The sequence below is a fragment of the Ornithodoros turicata genome, unplaced genomic scaffold (assembly GCF_037126465.1).
Source record: "Ornithodoros turicata isolate Travis unplaced genomic scaffold, ASM3712646v1 Chromosome124, whole genome shotgun sequence".
Lineage (NCBI taxonomy): Eukaryota > Metazoa > Arthropoda > Arachnida > Ixodida > Argasidae > Ornithodoros > Ornithodoros turicata.
In genome coordinates, this window is record NW_026999305.1 from 77,837 (window position 1) to 100,241 (window position 22,405).

The 22,405-nt window shown below is 45.6% G+C and overlaps 1 protein-coding gene across 1 annotated transcript in view; it reads left to right on the forward strand.

Annotated features, from left to right (window-relative positions):
• LOC135371983 (uncharacterized) overlaps nt 1–22,405 on the forward strand; it is a 54,937-nt gene that overhangs the window by 522 nt on the left and 32,010 nt on the right. Inside the window, exons 2-4 of the mRNA XM_064605762.1 lie at nt 1,491–1,753; nt 14,522–14,749; nt 19,594–19,850. Coding sequence (XP_064461832.1) covers nt 1,491–1,753; nt 14,522–14,749; nt 19,594–19,850 — 748 coding nt within the window. The remainder of the gene's footprint in view (nt 1–1,490; nt 1,754–14,521; nt 14,750–19,593; nt 19,851–22,405) is intronic.

Sequence of the window (22,405 nt, forward strand, 5' to 3'; positions counted from 1 at the left end):
GACGAAGTGGATCACGGTCTTATGGGGTTTGTGCGCATAACTTGCCGATTCTACCGATTGGAAAGGATCGTGATGCAAAAAGTCGTGCAGCAAGCTCTGAGGCGCGACACAATGCCGACTTTAAGCTTGTAGTACATAAGCTTCAGAAATTAGAGTAGGTTGCATCTTTAAATTTTTACACTGCAGCTCAAACTCAAAAGTATCGTTGGGGTTCCTTTACACCCTAGGACCAAGCTAGCCCTCCTGTTGTGTTGTGTCTTCGCGCATGCTCAGGCTTGCCTATCATGCAGTTTAGCCTCCAGCTAGCCTGCATCTGCGTTTATCTTATCCGCTTAACGCTTATCTTGCTTATCCTTCATTAATACGGTCTACCACAGTGATGACAACATGATACAAACTGTGCTACTTTATCAGTAACCATGCATACATTTGTGCCCTTGTTGATCTCTTAATTGGGCCGAAACATTTGGATGTTGTCAGAGCAACTGCTGAGGCATCGTGTTCAGTTACTTGCCTAGTTGTTGTCTCTTGCGTTTTGTCATTACCTATTCTCCCACATGGATACCTGCTCAGCATTGCTTCCTGGGCCCTTAGGATGGAAAGTAAGTGAGCTCAAAGTCAGAGTAAGGCCCACACCAAATTTATTAGGTTTCTAGTGGCACAAAGATGCACCAATACCTCGTTGTAAATAAGTAAAATGAATAAATACTACTGGCACGAGTTCAGATTGTCAAGTTGCTCCGACTTGTACGTTCCCTGAGGCATCCCAATAGGAAGTTCCCAGTGGTGTTATATTTTTTGCACAGCACTTAGAATCATTCATCGACACGTTACCCATCAAAAAGAACTCATCACAAGTTAAGTTACCGTGTGGAAAATGTAACTAAGTTAATAACAAAGTTCTACGTAGCCTAAAATGTAACTCGCAGTTACAGTGTTACTTAAAAAAAGAACTAGATGCTTCCAAGTTACTTCGGACACAAGATAGAACTACACAGGAGCAACAGTTGAGTTAGACCTTGAGTTGCCTGCGGAGGAGTGTAACACGCTGAGATCATTTTCTTTCATGTCCAACAATTCGAACACTCTGCATCTTAGTCCCTGTGGGCGCACAATGGTTCAGCTTCATTTCAATGGCGGCGATTCTTACTTCCTGAATAGAATACTGTCATTGATTGAATATCACATTTCCTGGCATAAAATGCCACGAAAGGACCGGAGAGAAAGCAAGAAAATGTGTGCGTGTGAGTGAAAAGCGAATTAAAAGTAACTTGGAACTTAACTTAACTTACTTTGACAAAGTTACCCGAAAAAGAAACGAGTTCCTCTGAAAGTTGCCACCACGCAAAAGTGCTGAGTTAAGTTACAAGTAAAAAAAAAAGGAACTTAGTTACAGTGACGAGTTACCTCGAGCTCTGCTTGCACTAATGCAATGTGGGAACGGTCCTTCAAATCTCGGAAAACACTGGACTCCTTCTTTCCCGTTGCAGGATGGTATACCACAAGACTTGGCGCTGTCATCGCAGTAAACGCAACAAGTCAAACCTGGACAATTGCACAGACTGCGCAGCAACCCTGGATATCAAGATAAAAAAAGTAAACCGAAGCACTAAACGCCACGACGTTTTCCTTCGAGGGGACGTACCGCTCCCTGCCATCATCAAGTTGCGCGCGCAGCACAACCATCCAACAGACACTGCGGAAGAATTACGACGTTTGCGTTGCAGTGGGAAGACGCAAGCAACGTTCTTCGGTAAGCTTGCCTTCTTCGAACTTCCCTAATCATTACCTTGTGAGGGACTAGCAATTTGAGGCTTTGTATGTATTTGTCCTTTCTATGTTGTTCCAGCCTCAGAACATCAGTTCTCTCAGGGACTAGCTCTTGAGATAAAACCTGTGTGGACACAGGCAAGCTGGTCGATGAATTCCTGTTCTGAACTGAACTGATCTGTTCAGTTGATGTTTTCATGTCCAGTTTTGTTAAGGTTATTTATGAAATCTGCATTCTCGATTATGACTCAATTTAAATGTGATTGGTCTTTGTTCTTCGAGAGCTACTGTATGAAGCGGAATATAGAGTTCACCTTCTCATTCCAGCATGAGAAAATGTCGACCCTCCTTGTACGTGAGAGGGTTCCCATTTAAACGCAAACAAGTCTCACAATTGCTCATTCTTCATCCTTCTTTCCTTATGATTACCCAGTGTGCTTGTTACTGGTGCAGTTGAATTCCATGTGTCCTTGACAGAATTTATTTATATACATTTGCCTTTTTTTTTTCTATATATAAGCATTTCTATTTTGCAATTTGTAAGTTGTGGTCCTGCGTGCTGCTTTATACCCCAATTATTTTCTCGTATAAATTGTTTTCTCCTACCTACTAGTAGAGGCGTATATTGATGCATAGTGTTACGATCATCGTCGATACTAGTAGATCAGGCTAGTGAAAATATGAGAATTAGCTATGGGATCAGCAACATCGTACAGTCACGTTTAGTGTTCACTTCAGTCACATCACCAACTTATACCCCTGCCAGACAGACTAATTTAGTGTCACTTTCAGCGAGTGACACTTGCACTTAGTGTCATTCGTGTGCTGTCACACGACATCTTTTGGTGACACCCGACAGAAAGTGCACTAACAATTTAGTGAGTTCCCCAATCTCATTTCACTTGTCTTCGGCGGACAAAGTGTGTATCCTTGACGGCAGGCTTCGTGGTGCAGGTAGAAATATTGAGCAAAAGCGATGGGTCCCGACACAACTATATTTTAAAACAAAGTATTTTCAACAGCGTGTTTTTTAAATGTAAGTACAGCGTGAGATGGTGCAAAAAAGCATGTCATTACTCTCGTTAACAGCCTGTGACAACTTCGCAATCTCTGCGATTTCGGCAGCGGCCGAATTTTTGTTCTGGCACATGTTTGAGGCAAATTTGTTTAATGTTGGAAGAAGATTAACAGGAAGTGTTTCTGAATACATTCTGAGTAAGGTATTATTGCGCACACCTAAAAATGTTGCCGCTGTTCGTTCTTGTATGTTGTAGCAAGCACGTAGTGAAAGTGACATTCGCTGTTTAGAATGCACTTCACGAAAAATGACACTTAAATCCTCCCGTGTGGCAGCCTGGCAGGGGTACAACCCATGACATGAAAACCCGAGACGAGGTAGCGGACGATAACAGACAAACACGGTCTATTTGTCGGTTAGACGCACTGCAGATAAGCCTCGGGGCAGTTCCATTTGCATTTGTGGCAAAATTTTGTGACACGTAAAGCCGAACCTTTAGATAAGCGGTGGCTACTGTGTCAGAGAGATATTGTGTTAAACACAGTGGACATACACACGTGAACCACAAGTGAAACACGCTTTTAGTTGTACAAGCACATCTCCAGTAGGCATTCACGTGTGTCAAGCTCCAGTACTTCCATCGCACTCAACATTGTCCTGCTCCAAAAAAAGGGCTGGCTCGCATCATCACCATCTCCTTGCAGCCGATAATTATGTAGTGCCTGGATCAAAGTTACAAAGCCTAAGAAGTCCTTTTTGTCCTCGGCAGTGTCTTCAATACAAAAGTGATTTTGAGCAAGTTCGCGATGCACCGCTAATCAACGCCATACTCTCATCTAACTGCTCTATTCCCATGTTGCTGAACGAACTGGACTGCTTGAATTCGATGTTGTAGCTTTGTTGGTATGTTGAGGCGATACATGTATTTCTAGCAAAATGGCTGAGGCACCCGGGAAATTGTTGAACAAGACTGAGCTCAAAGGCTACGAACGAACTCAAACAGTCCAAAAGGTGTGGTAATTGCTGGGCGATTTCATCTCAGATCAGGCAAGCCGGTCCCCTTTGGTCCTCCGATTTCGTTGGTTCTTTTTTATGCTAAAGCCACACCTCTATGATGAACAGTGCCACTGGTCCGGAACTTGAGATCGCAGTAGTTGCCGAGAAAAAAATTTACCAGCGTGCCTGGGTGGCGTCGTGCGCTTCACAGAATCTTCCTCGGGTGGTACTTTGAGAGCGTCTCGTCCGCACCACGAACGCGCTAGAGGAGCGCCAATTTTTTTGCGCATTCTACAGGTGCCGGACTGCCACGTAATTTAAAAAAACGGGCATTTCTTCTCACGAACTGTTCGATAAAAAATCGCGAAAACGCTCGTGAGCGCGATTTTGCGCACATTTTTAACTTTTATTGCGGCAGAAGTACGCATGGTACAATTACGAACTATGCACCAAATGAAAGATAATTAATTGCTCTTTCCAACGACGTATTACGCATAAATGTGAGTGTTACTGGAGAATAGGTAGAATAAGACGAACCATGCTGCCTCAGTGAAAATACGCGAAGTTCGTAGGTCAATTTCTCAAAAACCCCACCTTTAATTTTGGCGAAAAAAATTGCATGGAATCCTGATTATATTACCTTTCCAATGGTGTAAAATTTGTGTGTTCTAAAAGTTTAGAACCGAAATGCCAGCGCGCATAAGGAGAGCAGGTACAACGCGGTCATGCGGTTCCAACTCCGGCCACCCTCCAGCGTTTGTACTGATCGTCGACGAAGGGAACCAGGCTTTCATCACCTCCTGTGCCTGAGATGGACATTTCGTGCCATATCGTATTTCGACTAGGACAGGGTGCAAAGAAAAAACGTTGCTATCATGTACATGAGGAGACCAGGTGCAACGCGGCCCGACGGTTCCATCTTCTTCCGTTCTAATCCTTTGTTTTCTGTTGACAGGCGCTTGAGATGTGGTCCGTATTTAACTGATTTAACGAACTTGAAGCAGGGCAGCTGGCCTAATATATTGATACGCATAAAAGTACAGGAATAATACAACATTGCAAGCCGGTAGAGTGGTTTATTTGGTGACTGGCTTTGCTATTGCTCACGTTTAGAGAGAATTTACGAAAGACACTAAAACAAGAGAAACATAGTTACGGTGCATGAAAGAGCCATACGTATGATGGTATGCCACGGAGAGGCGATGACGGTGGACAACGACGAAGATGGCCACGCGCCTGGAGCACCTGCATCAGTGGCTGCCAGCCACCGGTTTCAACGGCCCCGTCTACATTCGCCGAGGAGCTTTCGTCTATGCGCGCGGACATTCACCGCCTCTCCGACACAGTCGCCGCGCTCCAGTTTGTGACAACCACAGCCGCTCCCCAAGTCGTTCTGGCCGATTCAGAAGATTCCGCCGTTCCCCACGGCGTTACTCAAACCGCAGCGTTTCTCCAGCTGATAACCAGAACCCACCACCCTGCTGGTATCACGAACGCTTCGGTCAGGCCACCATGCGATGCACGCATCCCTCTGGTTGGTCGGGAAACGCTCCCGGGAACCGAACAAAACACAGCTGAAAGCGGAATCAGGAACAAATGTCACCTATGTGTGAGCGGCATTACAAACGGATTCTGTTGGAAAGCATAGATTTGTATGCACATTCTCGAAAACATCACCAGCCAGACGTAGTGTGCTGATCGTTCGACGGGCTGAAAACAACGCAGCTATGACCGAGGTTCAAACATGTCCTCGGCGGTTCCTCACTATAAATGTTCGAGCCATTGTCACGAAATGTGGTCGGGTTCGTCACCAACTCCGAGGGGATGGCCTATTAGGGACAGACCACTCCGCTCTTAGTTTAAGTTTCCCGGGCAGTGATGCCACATCGTGCAGGTAATTTGGACCTCGGCAAGAAGGAAATTGGGAGGCTAGCAAAGAGTCGACATTTGCAACATTTTACTGAGAAATACAACAAATGCTAACAACGATATCAGTGCAACAGTACTGGTGTGGTACATATCTGTCGGACTCCTGCGAAGGCGGGTGCTGGGTGCGTCTAGTGGAATGCTCGACGATGATGGGTCACGACACTCTTGCGCTGGTGGTTTCTTTGATGTCTGGAAAGTCCACAACCGCACACGGCTCCCTTGCGATGTTCTCACTCAGTACATCGCATCGCAGAGTTCTCACACACAAAGTCCGGAGTCGGCACCACGGCCTCAGCCGTCCTCACTTCGCGGCCACACCTTGCCAACTGCTCTCTTAATCCCACTACGCTCCCAGAGGTTTTTTTTTCATTTTCTTTCTCCCTCTTTGTTTTTGACACTTGTTCTATGTGTGGCGCCTTAGCGTCTATAGGCCTCTTATTATGTTCCTCGGGGGAGGAAGACATAGTGCGCGAAGATACGTTTCCCGTTACACACCTCGGGAAGATATACGATACACACAGGCACAACGTGCTTTTCCCTTAAACAATCCCACGGTCGGCCGAAGTCAGTCTGAGTTAATGGTTCCAACGACCGCAAACCCAAGACTCCGGATCACTTGTACAATGACCTCTATAAACAGAGTCCCCCCCACACATACATTTTTCGCCAAACACTTCGGGGGAGCCAGACCACGGTCTGTTGCCCTATTTTTGGAGTGAGATGGCAGACGATCATGACAGCCATGGAGACCACTTCCAACGCTGACGAACCAATAGTTATTCAGACACCTCACTCAACCGCTGCATCGTCGACGGCAGGTCCGTGCATTATTGGCCACACACGGCGACCAAATGAACCTGTCCACACCGCAGCAAGGTCATTTTTGTTAGGAAGTCTGGCGTCTGGTGTTCCCAGTGCGGGTTTGCGTATTACTTATAATCCGTATGTACATCCGGCAAAGGCGATGGGACGCGGGCACAAAGTTTGGGTGAAAGAGAATATAGCCTCCGCGTCACGCAACCTGATACCAATGTTTCGTCTTTGCAGCCTGTCCGTAGTCGAAATACGATATGGCACGAAATCTCCATCACAGGCACAACAGGTGATGAAATCGAGTGTAGCATACGTGGAAGTCAGGTTCCCTTCGTCGACGATCAGTACAAACGCTGGAGGGTGGCCGGAGTTGGAACCGCATGACCGCGTTGTACCTGCTCTCCTTATGCGCGCTGGCATTTCGGTTCTAAACTTTTAGAACACACAAATTTTACACCATTGGAAAGGTAATATAATCAGGATTCCATGCAATTTTTTTTGCCAAAATTAAAGGTGGGGTTTTTGAGGAATTGACCTACGAACTTCGCGTATTTTCACGGAGGCAGCATGGTTCGTCTTATTCTACCTATTCTCCAGTAACACTCACATTTATGCTTAATACGTCGTTGGAAAGAGCAATTAATTATCTTTCATTTGGTGCATAGTTCGTAATTCTACTATGCGTACCTCTTCCGCAATAAAAGTTTAAAATGTGCGTAAAATCGCTCTCACGAGCGTTTTCGCGATTTTTTATCGAACAGTTCGTGAAAGGAAATGCCCGTTTTTTGAAATTAAGTGGTAGTCTGACACCTGCAGAATGCGCAAAAATATTGGCGCTCCTCTAGCGCGTTCGTGGTGCGGACGAGAGGCTCTCAAAGTACCACCCGAGGAAGATTCTGTGAAGCGCACGACGCCACCCAGGCACGCTCGTCAATTTTTTTCTCGGCAACTACTGCGATCTCAAGTTTCGGACCAGTGGCACTGTTCATCATAGAGGTGTGGCTTTAGCATAAAAGAGAATCAACGAAATCGGAGGGCCAAAGGGGACCGGCTTGCCTGATCTGAGATGAAATCGCCCTGCTGTATTCGGGATATCTTCAGGGGCTACCGGAATCTGGTGATATGTCTTCACCAAATTGACCTTGCTAAATGTGGTGGTACCTGCGAGGCCATCAGCATGAACCCCCTCGTATGTGGCTCATAGCTGACCCCTCCCAACCTGGAAAATTTGATGTAAACCGTGAACCAACTGTGAATGTTGATGTAACTGGAAAAGTCGGGGAATTGTCAGGGACAAAAACCAGCTGAAGTCAGGGAAAATGGTGCGACAATACACAGCGAATTGCGAATGCCGACCATTGGTTGAGTGGCCATGCCACAGCAACATTGCCACGAGTAGAAGTTTGCCAATACGACAAGTTCAGAGGCTGAAAAGTGGGGTAGCCTCTCACTAATACACTTAATAAATGGTCTATTTTATGAGGGATCTGTTTCAAAATGAAAGAGGATGCAGCAAGTTCCCTTTCGTTTTGGTCAGGGAATTCTCTCGAAAGAGTTAGTGAAAACCTGGAAAAGTCCGAGAATTCCGTTCCGCATTCCGTTAGCTTTCTTCTTCGTTTAGTAGGGTCAATAGTCCCCTGCCTAAAGCTCCCTATTGACTGCCTCCCCCTTTATCTTCATTCTGGTGAACTGTTACCGTTTTCCCCCGCATTAGCCGGCATGCCGCACTATTCGAGGCTGACCAAATTCTGGGCTTAGGAAACTTGGTACTTTCCGGCATGCCGCAAAAATCGAGGGAAAAATAAAGATGTCTGACAGTGTACGTGGTAAACCAACTGCAGACTTTATTTCTGTTTTCTGTACTCTTGCATCCGTTTTTGGCCTTTCTGTGGCTGTGGTCATCGTTGCTCCAGCATATTTTGAAGCTGAAGTTGGTCTTCTTCATCTTCTGAGTCTCTCTCTGTGTCTGTATCCTCGGTCTGTATCCGGTCGTCATCCTCGAAGCGCGGTGTGCCAGACATCATTGTTTCTCGCAGGCACCTGTGCAGTTTCTCCTCGTCCTGGTGCCCCACCAGTCCGCACTTCACGAAGGACTCTTGAATTAAATCATGAGAGATTTCTTCCCACGCCTGCTTCACCCACTGTGCAACCATCAGGTACGAAGCACTCCGACGTTTCCCTGTCTTTGTGAACTCTACTTCTCCACTGCGATGCCATTTCAACCATCGATCCCTCATTGCTGCTTTGAACAGTCTGTTCCAAACGACATCAGTTGGCTGCAGAAGTGGTGTCAGACCACCAGGAATGACAGGCAGACATGTGTTATAGTGCTGTTTGAAGCTGGTCTTCGTAGTGTTTTTCAACTGCGCGGGTGCTCTATCCATTACAAGAACGGCCTTCGGCTTGAAAAATGCTCCCGGTCTGGCGCCCCACACTTTCTGCTTGTAGGTGTTCATTAATTCTGCCGTCATGCTTCCTTTCATTGCGACAGTGACGACGACTTTCTTTGGGAACTCAAACTTTGGCACGTTCTTAAGCCCCTTGAAAATAATCATTGGCTTTAACTTTGTTCCATCAGCCATCGCACTCAGAACAACTGTCTACCTGAGATTCTGCTTCCCCCTCGTCTTGCACGTCACCTGTTTTACGCCCTTGAAGTCGAATGTTTTGCTTTGTGGCATGTCAAACCACAGAGGGGTCTCATCCATGTTTCCAATGCAGGATGTAGGCACACCATCAAGGACTGAGTTGTGAAAGGTGAAAAAGCTTTGGCACAAGTCTGCATTTGTTGTCACTGTCCTGCTGATGAATCGTGCCTCTTCAAGAACCATTCCAGCCAGTCATTCGACGTATGAAACCCTTGTCCGTGAGCATGTCCGTCTTCTAATATTTGCTGAGCTCGTACCTTAATCGTGCTGGAACATACGGGGAAGCCATTCTCACGCTGCAGCGTTATCCATGACGACAGTTCCTGCTCCATCTCAGGGAACTGAGCTCGTTTCCTCCTGTTTTCCTCACTGGAAGGCAGATTCCTTCTCTTCCGAACGCAAACGTCGTTAACTGATGTGCAGGCCTGTAGTTGATCCCGGCTTTTCAACCAGTCTTGCACGCACTGGCGAGGAATACCAAATGCTCTTGCAGTTGCACTGATGTTGCCACCGACCTCATCCAGTCTCTTTATAACATCCAGCTCGAATGCGATCGAATAACTTTGGGTCCGGGAGCGTCCGCGCTGTCCTCCTCGTGGCACTTCTCCATCTGTCGCTGATGTTGCCGATGGCTGCATGGCAGCGTGCATTTCGTATGCTCCCTCCATCTCCAGTGGTGCACAATCCATGACTGAACTCGGATACAGAGTATGCACGATATCCTTTTGGTTTCACCACTGCTGTACTTCCTTATCTCCTTCTTGTCAAGCCTTTGTCCTATAGCTATGCAGGTGGATTACCCCGTGCACCTATAGCCCTTCTTTAATCCTTTCGGGGTTTTCCCCCCTGTGCTCCCTGACCTACTGGTGTTTGTCACTCTTGTGGTCACTTGTCAGGGCGCAAGAAGCACTCTCATCAATCCTTTCTCGGTTTCTGCCTTTGTGTTCCGTAACCTTCTGTTATTTATCACCGGTCCCGGCAGGTTGTTCACCCCAAGAAAAATTCCCCCGGGTTTTCCGGCATGCCGTAAAATACGGGGTTCTGCGGCATGCTGGCCTCCCTCGCCTTTTTGCGGCATGCCGGCTAATGCGCGGGAATATGGTAAGAACATGTTTGCCACAGTGCCATCACTCCACGCTTTGAGGCACCTGCAGGGTGTTGTATTGTCGAAAGGAATGGAATTGAATTTGCTTTTTGAAATGATGATTTCCAAAATCGGTGAGGATGCAGATTGCGCTGTGGTCGTACGCCACGTTACTCCCATTACCGCTCAGTCCCTAAGACTGAGAGGCTTATGCACTCACTGGCCTACACTCGGCGGTTACTGACGGACAAATCAGCACTCTAGCCAACCCACGATTCTCTCGACAATACTTAGTCCGACCCAGGGCGATCAGCACTCGTTAGAGCACGATGGTGTAATCGTCAAAGGAGTGACTCGGTACAACGATAACGATCCAACACAACGTTTTACTACAATCTTGCCAAATTGAAAAGAAACAACCGTTGTGTATGCTCCAACACAGAGATTAATTGTAACTAAAAATACGAGGTGCAAAACTCATTAAGAAAACATTGTCTACGTGGAAATGGCCTTGACACAGTTTCGACACGGTGGCAGAGAATTTCAGTCTTAGCTGTTTTGCACAGAAGGTCCGAATGTCCGTTGTCAGAATGGTGCGGTGATGAGTCGGGTCGCGCGGCGGGGGTCCTTGTCAGTCTGTGGTCTCTGCAGTTTTCTTCCACGACACACCCAAGCAAAGGAACTCTCCGACGTCTCCCCTCGAGGACTGCCGCTGCCGCACACGCTTGTTTCCAAACCACGACTGGCGTTTCTTGGCCTCCTTCCTGGTCTGGTTCACTGTTTGTTCGGCTTGTTCTGTACTTTTTCTCAAGTGCCGGGAAGGAGGAATTCCAGACGCGCACACACTCAGTGCTGTCACTTGACACCCGCAACCACACGGCCAGGGGTTCACTGCCCTTCCCAATGTTCGGTACACATTCATATACACCGACTGCTTTTGGCAGGAAAAAGGTCACTTCGACGTCTAGGTAAAGTACATGATGCAAAAGACAACTGCAGCTCTGGGCTACCGTACTTTTGGCTACATAATCCACGTTCGAAAAAGTTCACGAAATGCGCCGCAATCCCGGATTTGTGACATAGGGCCATTGGCAGAATTGTCGGTATGAGGCAGAGGAAACTGGTCAAGCATGATACGTGCATCGAGGGCACTGTAATCCCCGGGTCCTTCTTGGCTACGGAATGAAGCGGGGAATCCTAATGGCGGAAAGATGGACGGATGAGACCCAGTTGCAGCGTGCGGTCCAACTCCCAACGGGCAATTTTGAGGCATTCACCAAAGAGGCGCCACGGCTGTGCTGAAACGAGGGGACCAGTATTTGGATGTGATGCAGCACAGTGTGCCTGCGTGAAACAGCAAAGTTGGAAGGCCGCGCAACAGCGGGAAAGTCGGCTAGGACAGTGACAGGGCAGGGCACTGGAAGCTCAGTGCGGATGACACGGGTTCTGTTGAACCGGAGGGGTCCCAGACACCGAAAGGGTGGTCAGGGTGTCAGTTATGGTTTGTCTCCTACTTAGTCCTGCTAGCCTGTCACATCCGATGACAGAAACGTTACCGTCTTGATGGCCCTTGCACCTCCGGCAGGACCATCATTCGGTTCCCTGTTGGTGAGCTCTGTTGTGCGAAAAGTCGAGCTGCTGCCTTTCTGGACCGAGAATGATCGCCCTTGGTTCTCCCAAGTTGAGGCCCCGCTTCACTCTCGGAAGAATTACGTCTTCTCTTACTCCTTACCATAACGTCGTGTCTACTCTCCCCATGGAAATTGCAGGTCAAGTCCTTCCTTCCTAGCTTCACTTCCTTGCTTCACGCCCACCCAATAATGCATACAGCCATTTGAAGGAGGCTGTCCTCATGCCCACCAAACATAGTGAACAGACCCACATCCGGCAGCTCCTCTCCTTCAGCTCAAACAGCTTCTGGGGGACTCTCAAGACACATAACCATCCGTCCGTCTCGTGCAAGCTGTTTCTCCAGAGGCTTCCGCAGCAAGTACGATCAAGTTTTCTTAGACCAGCTTGCGCAGTTGCCGATGAGCAGCCTGCCTCGAGTGACCGGGTATGAGCTCCGAAGTGTGGAGTAATGGCACTGGAGTAAACACGTTCCTAACTGCATATTCACATGAGCAACATCCTCATGGAATATTCTAAGGGAAGAAAATGTGAGAACACTGCTCACAGAGCCAAAGTTCCATCCCGCGTTATATTGAGCATTCGCACGGTGCGGAATATCGGGAGCGGCGTACTGCGTATTTAGCAGACCGCGTGTTTTCCTGTCGTCTGCTACGGAATATCTTGTGGCTGTGTCGTAGGCTATTCCCTACGCTCAGCAATGTGTGTGAAGACACAATGTTGAGTGCTCGCGCTCACGTGACAGCAAAACGCAATGACGCTTTTCGCATCTTCCGCTTCTGGGGGAATGTGACTCGTGTGAATACACTGTATGAGTATGTCAGAATGAAAGAAGGGAAGGAATTCAATAGGAGCTTTAGTGATCCCAGGGGATCCCAGGTAGACTGGCAGTATATTCCAAATCAATCATTAAAAATAAATATATAAATAACTGATGCTACTAAACGAAGGAGAAGGGTAGCAGAAAGAGGTCAGTTATGAGTCATATATAAATAAGTTTTTTTTGTTTTGTTTTTTCAGCTTTTTGGGCTTTCAAGAACTAATGAATTTTGTCAGATAAGCCACTTCAGTGCATACACCGGAGTAGCTTCGAAAAACTTATCCGCGTGACATTACTGTGAGACATTTTATTAAGCTCTGCTTTTACCCATTTATGCGGAGACAGGCATCGTTCCATGGCATTATCTACTCATAATGTCTGCTTAAAGAAGGACAGTTTATGGAACGACACCCCCAGGAGTGTTCGAACCCAAACCTTCCACCTTCTGTGCCTTCTCATCTGTACGCAAAACTTGACTCAGATGCGCGAGGATTATACCCAGGGTGCTGCGTTTTCGGGTTTTATGTTTGAAAATTTGGTTTTATTTCGGGAGCCATCAAGCAGGGTAAAATCGACTGATATTGGGCGGAAAGGTAAATTTTGGGGTTGAAAATAAAGACGAGTGTTTCTCGCATTTTAGATCGACATAAGATGCAGAGCAGCTGTGCTGAATCTCCAATGCTTAGCACTTTCCAGTGCCCACATAGGTGGCTGAATTGGCCCTTTGCAAAGTTTGTTTCCGGGTTTTCTCGGGTTTTATCATAAGTGGTAATGATGCAAATCGGGGGGCGAAAAAACTGGTCTTACCCTAACACGGGGTCCCTAATTAAGCCTGAATCCCATAACAAGCGACTTGCGGCAGATACAGGCGAGAAGAGACAAAATTGACGTCAGCGCCGCCACGGGAGCGTCAAAAAAGCTTGGTCATGGCTCAATATTTCTGCATCTACCCCCAGTAGATATTTTTAGCATGTCGTTGAGTCCATTTCCTGTTGTTTGACAAAACCAGCTAGATTTGGCGGTGTGAAACAAGGACTGAACGTGTGGGCAAGGGAAAGGGTGGAGAGGGCAGCCAACAAAAGTAGCAGACGACGAAGTGGGCAGGACGTTGGGAACTTCAACCGCACGGCAAATATTACGTAGCACTTCATTGCAAGTTCTTCTCATTTTGACGAATGGAATACTATTTTTGGTATATTTATGGCAATTTACAACTTAGCTCGAATAAAATAAGCATTGCTTCTCCAAAAACATAATTTCTCGGCGACGAAATGTCGATGCACAAATGGACCGGGAAGTCGCGCCATGACCAGATGCGACAGCGACCAATTCTGCAGTGCGTCGCTTGTTATGGGGTCTGCGTTTTGCACCATCTACATATGCTGCCTTTCATATTTCCCATTAACGTTTACACAGACAAGTGCTGATGGGCAGAATTTTTTCCCTATAGTAATGCACTAGTAATTTAGGGTGAAGCTTCTTGAAGCTATTGGGCACATTTAAATGTATGTAAATGTCACCCACTACACGTAGCTACATGTTCTTAGGTGCCTTAGTGTTGCGACACGTTTGCAGGGCAAAGTTTTATTGCGCTGGCACTAATTCACCGTAGCAAATGAGGCCTAGCTCAGCAAAGGCAATTTATGAAAGAGAGCTTTAGAAGTAAAAACAGCGATACGTGAGCCCATTTAAATTAGATTACATTTACGCGTAAGTTTGACTTTGATAATGCCAACTGAGAGAGGTTTCGTTCCGGTTTCTGTGAAACTCAATTTTGTTTGTTCTTCCCACTTACCACAGTTACAATCTTGTAGGTTACTTTGCCGACGGTTTGACGCCAGCTGAGGCAATAAGGCAACACAGAAGGAAGCTCTTGGAAAATGGTGCAAAAGAGGATGTACTGTCCAATGGGATTGTGAATCCCACATCAAGTAGAGTGTACTACTGGTACGCAAAGTGGAGGAAAGGAGGGTACGACAGTGCTGGCAACCCCTTGTCTCATTCAAAGGATGACGAAGATGTTACAGTGTATGTCAAGAAAGGCAAGTATATGAGCTCATCTAACATACTGTACTTACTCACATTTAATGCATCTCAACCTCGGGCATCATCCTGTTCTACGCTCTCCTTTTTGTGTGCTTAAGGGGGGACTTTGCGAGGATTTGAAAAAACATAGGTGAGCATCATACTGAACACGAACCACCTCTTTGATACCGAATACAAGATTTGCTTTCATTTTGTGCGAGTAATTAATTCACAAATGATGCCAATAGCAAGCTGAAACCGAAATACAAAGAGCAAAGAGTAGAGCTCCATACTACGGCGGTTCGTCCAGAGACTTATTTCGTGACGTAACCCAGCATTGTCATCTGTTTTTTCCCCAAGACTGCATTCTTTCTCCCTTGCTGGATGCTGGGTGATGTCAGCAGTGGCAACACCACCTAGATACAGAAAGCCTGCGCTCTCGTTAACTTGGCGTAACAATTGAGAGTCAGCCAATCAGGACCGTGTTTCCAACGGCCGTAGCCAATCACGAACGTGCTTTCAGCGGTCGTGTCCACGGAGAAGAACCACCGTCGTCTGCGACTTGTGATTGAACGTCCCCGCGTACTAAACAGGAAAAACTTTGAAATGAAGCACAAAATGGTCTCTCTCTTTCTCAAATCTGATTTTTGGGAAAGCATCTTGCACTTTTTCTCTAAATATTTAGGACTACAGGTTCCAGGTGAGCTGCAATTATTTGCGGGTTCTTGAAATTTGCAGAACGGTGAATCGCAGTAGCAGACGCATTGTGACTATACATATCTCTATATATGATGCTTTGTATGTAGTATTTGTCCTTTCTATGTTGTTCCAGCCTGAGAACATCAGTTCTCCCACGTTATATATGTCCACGCAGCGAAGGAGGGAGAGGAAACAGTGCTTTCTCCATCTAGGTGGTGTTGGTAGTGGTTGCTTTCAGCGCCCTCTCACTTCACAGGGACGAATACTCTCTTCGTATTTCGTGCACATGTTCCCGACATTCCTAAGGTTATGGATATACAACAACCTTTGTGGTGACTTTGTCGCAGAGTCCCAGTTTAACGCGCCGTGACATTAGTGGTGTGCTTGACACGCGTCATATGTAGAGCCTAAAGTTTTAGGGTTTTACCCGATTCTTCCCCGAATTTGCACCCCGAATTGAAGGTTGACGCTTTAGGGTGAAACCCGATTTTTACCCGGCAAATTGCCTTCACTGGGACGTCTGTAGGAATGCAATAACCTATATGTTTGGCAGCAAATGCATTTCCAGCACCGTTAGTACCAAACCGCTACAGTTACTTTGAGTAACTGAGCCAAGTTTCTCCCCAGATTTAGTGTACTGGAAGTTTTTTTCACTCGAATTTGCACGAATTTAGTGCACACGTTTATTTACCCAATTTTTACTCCCCGAATTTAGAAAAAAATATTTCCTGAAAACTTCAGGCTCTATATTCATACGATGGCATTGTCTCACGAAAACTGGGATAGCCCCTATAAATAGCTTGCAAATGCAAAATGTTCTTGCACAATGCTCGATACTCCTGATATCCCCGCAAGACACTGTGGGACGACAGGAATTTCTTCAGTGCTCGGCGCTGGTCAAGCATAGAGAGAATGCACGGTTCCAAGAATGTTAACGAGGTAATTGTCCTAATGGGCAATTTGATTAATTTATCCTAACGGGCAACCCCCGGGCAATTTATCACCGGCATTTGCTCACCCCTCAGAGGCTCAAGGTGGGCAAATGATCACAGAGCATGTCATTCAACTGTTATGTTGTCACGTTATTTGTCATACTTCATGGAACATACAGCAGTGCACTTACTTCCATAAATATACTCCATTATGGAAAATAACTTGCAAAATCTAAGCGCATATGATGAGGAGGTAGCTTCTTCAGGCTCCGTTGAATACTCCTCTGTATAGCTCAAACGATCGCAAATGCAGTTGTATGAGTGACCTCTATCTTAGCGAAGAGTGTAGACTATCATGAAGACGATTTACTATAACGTTTCTGAAAACATAAGTGAAACGCATGGTAGCTTTGGAGTGGCTGACAGTTTCTGATTGACTAGCAGTAATACAGATTTGGAATGATTCTATAAAACTCCCCATCGTTTCAGATTCGCATATGATATATACCTCAGCAGTGAGGGACAATGAGAAGTCTATATGCGCAGATTCCATAGGATGATTTCATAGCTTATATTTCTAAGGAAAGTGGAAATTCCCTGGGTGTCTGAATCTGAGAAAGGCCACAAGTTCATTTTGGAGGTGTGCATCCAGTTCATGAATGAATGAATTGCACTTCACTAATGTGTTTAGAAAAATAGAGAAATTGAGAAAACCAGTAATTTTTTCTGGAGGGACAAAGCGCATCTCCAAGTGCTATTGAACAAGACTAGTCCCGTTAAAATCAGTTCATTATTTACCAAAAGGAAGTGCAAAGTTTCTCCCATTAAAGACCCATGGGGCCGCCACAGGTGGTATACTCTCTTAACCAGGAAGGATATCATTTTCGAGAGATGTCTTACCAGACACAAGAGGATAGGTTGGGTCGGTCGGACGAGTACGAGAGCATCCCTGGTGAGGTGCTGACGTGGTGAGCAAGCCAAAGGTTTTTTTAGTCTGATTTGCCACCCCCTTACATCCATCTTCAAGCTCAAGGTGTTGTACATGACAGGGAGTCACTCACACTGCATCAAATGTGCCCTTGATGAACTGTACAATGGATGGGGTACACCTGGAAGTGTAACGGTTGTCTTATGGGAGTGGCAACCTTTCCCTCATCCTTTCTTAGTTCATGCTTTCCTTACATATTTCTGTGTCTGTGGTTAACGAAATGTGGTTGTGCATATTGCAGTAAACAGAGTTGCTTCCAGTTATATACAAAATATTTGTAACATCCGTATTTGCCACTTTTGAAACTTGCCCAACCCCATTATCCCAATTTTTTGTTACTGGTTTTGCTCTAGAGAAAGGTTTCAAATGATTGTTCGGGGTTTTGCCCACACAAGGAGACTCAGCTCTGGTATTGCACATCCCTGTGTTCTTTGGATTCAACGGTGTGACAGCGAATAGTGGACTGCTTTACGTAGTTAGCGGCATCAACATGTTAATGTTACTCGGCAGAAATTTTGTGGACATTCATATGTAGATCTCCCCTTTTATAATTCTTTTATAAATAATTCCCATGGCACGACTCCTGTTCATAAGTGTTGAAGAGGGTGCAATATCATAAAGAATAATTTTTATTGGCTACTGCAGGATGCAGCATGATGCTTGATTCACAGGGTATGTCGGGGAATGGTGCCCACATTTTCGAATAATATTTTATATAAAAGCGGGACATGGGTGTATGGGGATAAAACTCTCAGGTTGGTTGTCTTCAGATATTCTGGCATTATCCTCCGAATTATTTGGACAATGGAGTACTTCAGTGTAGGTCACTTAGGTACATAAGTGTTAGGACCCACGTTATGTCAAAACTGGAATATGTACGCGGCAGCAATTTGGGACCCTCATTAGGAGTCTCTAACTTATACCATGGAGTGTCTTAAAACTGTCCAAAGACAGTGGAAGGACATATTCTGATGATAGAAGTCACGTGACTTTCGAAACGTCAAGTATATGTTGTTCTTGCTTGTTGCTTGTTGACACACCCGTGTATTTTTACCGATATAAAGTGAACACAGATTGTGTACAGAATAGAGCTGTGCATTTATAACCACACTGTGAGTGTCGCATTAGTGAAATGTAACCTTCACATGCCACTACTTTCACTACGCCACAAAATTAATCGTGCTTGCTTCTCCCGAAATTACCATAGCACTGTACTGAAGTCTTCTCTGCTCCTTTCTCCTAGCAACATCTCACCATGGATAGTAGAGTCCCATCTCTGTACACCTTTTCTGGGTCATCAATGATAATTCCTATTATGAGTCTTCCTGGTACGAGTTGTCCCGGAATGAACTGGGTGATTGCCCTCATTTGACAGGACTGTGGGTTGGTCCCACAGAACTTGTGAAAAGAGCAGAACATACCTGTAGTACAGGCTTCGAATCGAGGTGAAGGTCGAACCTTTTGTGAAGTGTTACATACAGAAATTATACTGTAGTGCATCACATAATTTTGCGAATAATTGCAAATTATATTTTTCATTGCAATAGCCCCTGTGTAGTGTCATAAGGGGATGGAGCCTAAGGGGCTGAATTAGTGCAGACAACTAACCTCGTAAGTCTCTGGCTGCAAAGGCCCAACTCCAACAACCTCCCACTCAAAGCTGTGAAGGGTTCCACAGCGTGACTGTAACGTTCTCAAATTTGGGTTGACATTTGGGGCACTTTTGGGAACCAGGCCATATCATCTGACAGAGACAAAACTGCTTAATGTGCAGGAAATAGAATACACAAGATAAATATCGCAGTCTCTGAATGTTTGCCTTTGTCAGCATGAAAGTAGTGTGTTGGGTCTGTACCAGTCACTAAAAAGGTTCCTTTCCTAATCATGAATTTCCTTCCTGGCCTGAGTCGGAGGCTGCCGAAATAACCTTCATTGACTAATGCGAGTGAAGGTCAGTGACTTGTGCAGTGGTCACTTTTGTAGCTAGAGGCTTTCCAGGTTAGCCACTGTCTTTCTGGTTGTCCCAACAATTCAGTTGTTCAAGAATACTGCAAGTGTCTATCTGTGTCTCTCCTTTTTGCATTTGTTCATCGTGATTTTTTTTGTGGGGGCGTTCAGCTGGGTTAGTGAATGTTGGTACTGGGACTGCATCATTTGCGTGACAAATTTTGTGACAAATATTCATGGAGTGTTTCGAGATGTTTCAAGTACCTGCCCCATAAATATGCATATGCGTTTGCAGAACCACCGCTGGAACTGAGTCCACCTGAGTTTGATAACTTCTGGGAGGTGCTCAACATGCCAGCTTCCTCTGCAAAAGAACACCACACGTTGGGGAAGGACTCCTTGGGGGACAAATGCCCTAGCCTCAGTTTTTTTGAGGTCATCCATAACAGCATGGAGGGCAATGAGGCTGAATCTGGCAGTGACACTCACAATGAGGAAACGACCATAGAAGTATCGGAAGGGTTGTTGGAGAGCAACTCTGTCTCTGAGAAGGTGAGGCTGGTTTCCTGCTTCAATGGAAGAATGTGTCCTTACTAACCAAGAGAAACAGTCAACGTATGTCCCGTACCTTGCCAACCAGATTGCTTTTAAAAGCCTCGTTACTTCCATTTGTACCATATTTTCTCGAATATAAGACGCCCCTTAATTTAAGACGACCCCCAGTTCAAAATATCCGAAATTGGAAAAAAAAAAGGAAGCAACATATTTGGCAGGGTCCATTCCAGTAGTACCATTTATTCGTCATCGCATTCTGTATCACTGTTCTCTTTGTCACTCTCATCCGAAAGAAAGCCATCTTCCGTACCATCCAAGGTGTTGGATATTCCACACTTTTTGAACGCACGCACCACAACGTCACACAACAATTTTATTTGCCCCGGGCCCAAAAACAGCAGGTGCGTACATGATGGAGCACCACTAAAACTAGGGCCCTGTGAATGGTAATTTCAAAACTGAAATTAATACGGTAGAATCTCGTTAATTTGAAAACGCTTAATTTGAACCTCCGGATGATTCGAACTCTCATTCGGGTCCCGTCCAAGCCACATGTATTTCAATGGGGAGAAACTCCCGTTAATACGAACGGACGAGCGTATACACCGCATAATTGGAACCAACGGCGCGTCGCACCGGAACGGGTCACAGCGCCCCATACCTGTCTGGTTATTGACCTTTCGTACGGTTCCCGTCCTCTTTCTGCGTCTTGCGCTGTTCGAAGGCGCTTTCACCTCTGCAACAGCAAGGAGCTTACGAGAACGTTCTCCCTCTTTCCCTCCCCCTCTTTCCCTCCCCTCTTTCCCCCTCTTCCTCTTGAGACCATAAAGGGTGGAGGAGGTGCGTTCATGTGCAGTCACTCGCTTTTATGACTCTTGTAGTTCACTGTCATATTTTATGTTTATGTCATAGTTTATGTTAGTTCAGTTTAACTTTAGAGCCTGAAGTTTTAGGGTTTAACCCGATTCTCCCCTGAATTTGCACCCCGAATTGAAGGTTGCCTCTTTAGGGTGAAACCCGATTTTTACCCGGCAAATTGCCCTCACTGAGACGTCTGTAGGAATGGACACTAGCTTGTTTGGCAACAGACACAGATACATCACCATTTGTACCGAACCAGTTTGGGTAACTCAGCCCAATTTCTCCCCGAATTTAGTGTGCTGGAAGTTTTTTCACCCAAATTAGCATGAATTTAGAGCACATGTTTATTTACCCAATTTTTACTCCCCGAATTTAGAAAAAAATAATTCCCGAAAACTTTAGGCTCTATTCATTTTAGAGATGGGACAAATCTAAAATCTTTTGAATCCGAATCAAGGGAGTGTTTTACGAATCCACGAATCTTACGAATCTCAAATTATTTCGAATCCCTTCTTTAAAGAGAGCTGAAAAAGCCAGGAAGAAGAAAAAGACACTTCTACTGAAAAGTGTTTTGAAGCAGGGTATGATATCTAACAACTTAAATAATGCTTCAGTTTCACGGGAAAATATACCAATACAGTTCTTCCTAAACGTAATCTATTTGACCTGTTGTTCATCGACTACAAGAAATGCATAAATTCTCGAGTCTGAATTATGCTTCCATAAAACTAAGCAACAATCAAAAGCAAAACCAGGTTACTTTTGAAGTTGTAATATAACAGTTCCTGCCTAAATTCTTTCAGTCCAGAGCAGAAGCGTATACAAAGAGGGGAGTCAAGTCCTGTAGATCACATAAACAAAATACAGAAGCCGACACTGAAGATTTTTGTTTAAGTTTAATTTGTACAAGCTTCCGCGTGGAGGTCCACGCTTCCTCAGGTACAAAGTGAAGTGGTGACACACATAAGTATATATAGTATAGACATATACACGACTAAACATACTGCTGTACAAAGAAAGGGAAGAGGAAAGGAGATATGGTGCCACATGTCTGTGTACAATGAATAGCTGGGCAGACGGATAAGTGACCTCTAACCGTTTAAGAACAGTAAAAGGTGTTGTTGTGAACAAAAAGGCTTGCCAACCCAGTTTCGCGGAAGGGGGTCAGGAGTATGGGAAACGAGTGGCCCAGAATGGACAAAAGGGAAGGTTACGGATTATCTAACGGAGTACCAGACGATGACGAGAGCAATGTAAACAAACAAACACGAAAATACCCGTTGGCCAATGAGACTTTCGGCAAACTCCAGAGGCACCAATTTGAAAAAGAAACAAACAAATGTGGTTGATGAATTCGAAAGATTCCATTTGTCGTTTTGGGCAGTGGGATTCGGATTCGCGAATCTCGAATCCCTGCCTAAGATTCGCGGATTCGGTTGCCACATCCCTAGTTTATTTCCTTAACTGGCACAATGTCAGCGGAGACACCGCCGTGGAGATTGGGCTCTTGACTCATGCGGATGCCATCGACGTTGCATGCGCCAGCCGAACTAGGCCAGAGGACCATGCAGAGTGCAGCGATAAAGTTTGACCCAAGCCGTGAACCATTGCCTTTACCAAGTGGATCTGATGTAACATCGGTGCTGGATATTATGGCACACTATTTTTCTTCTGAGGAAAATGCCGTGCTT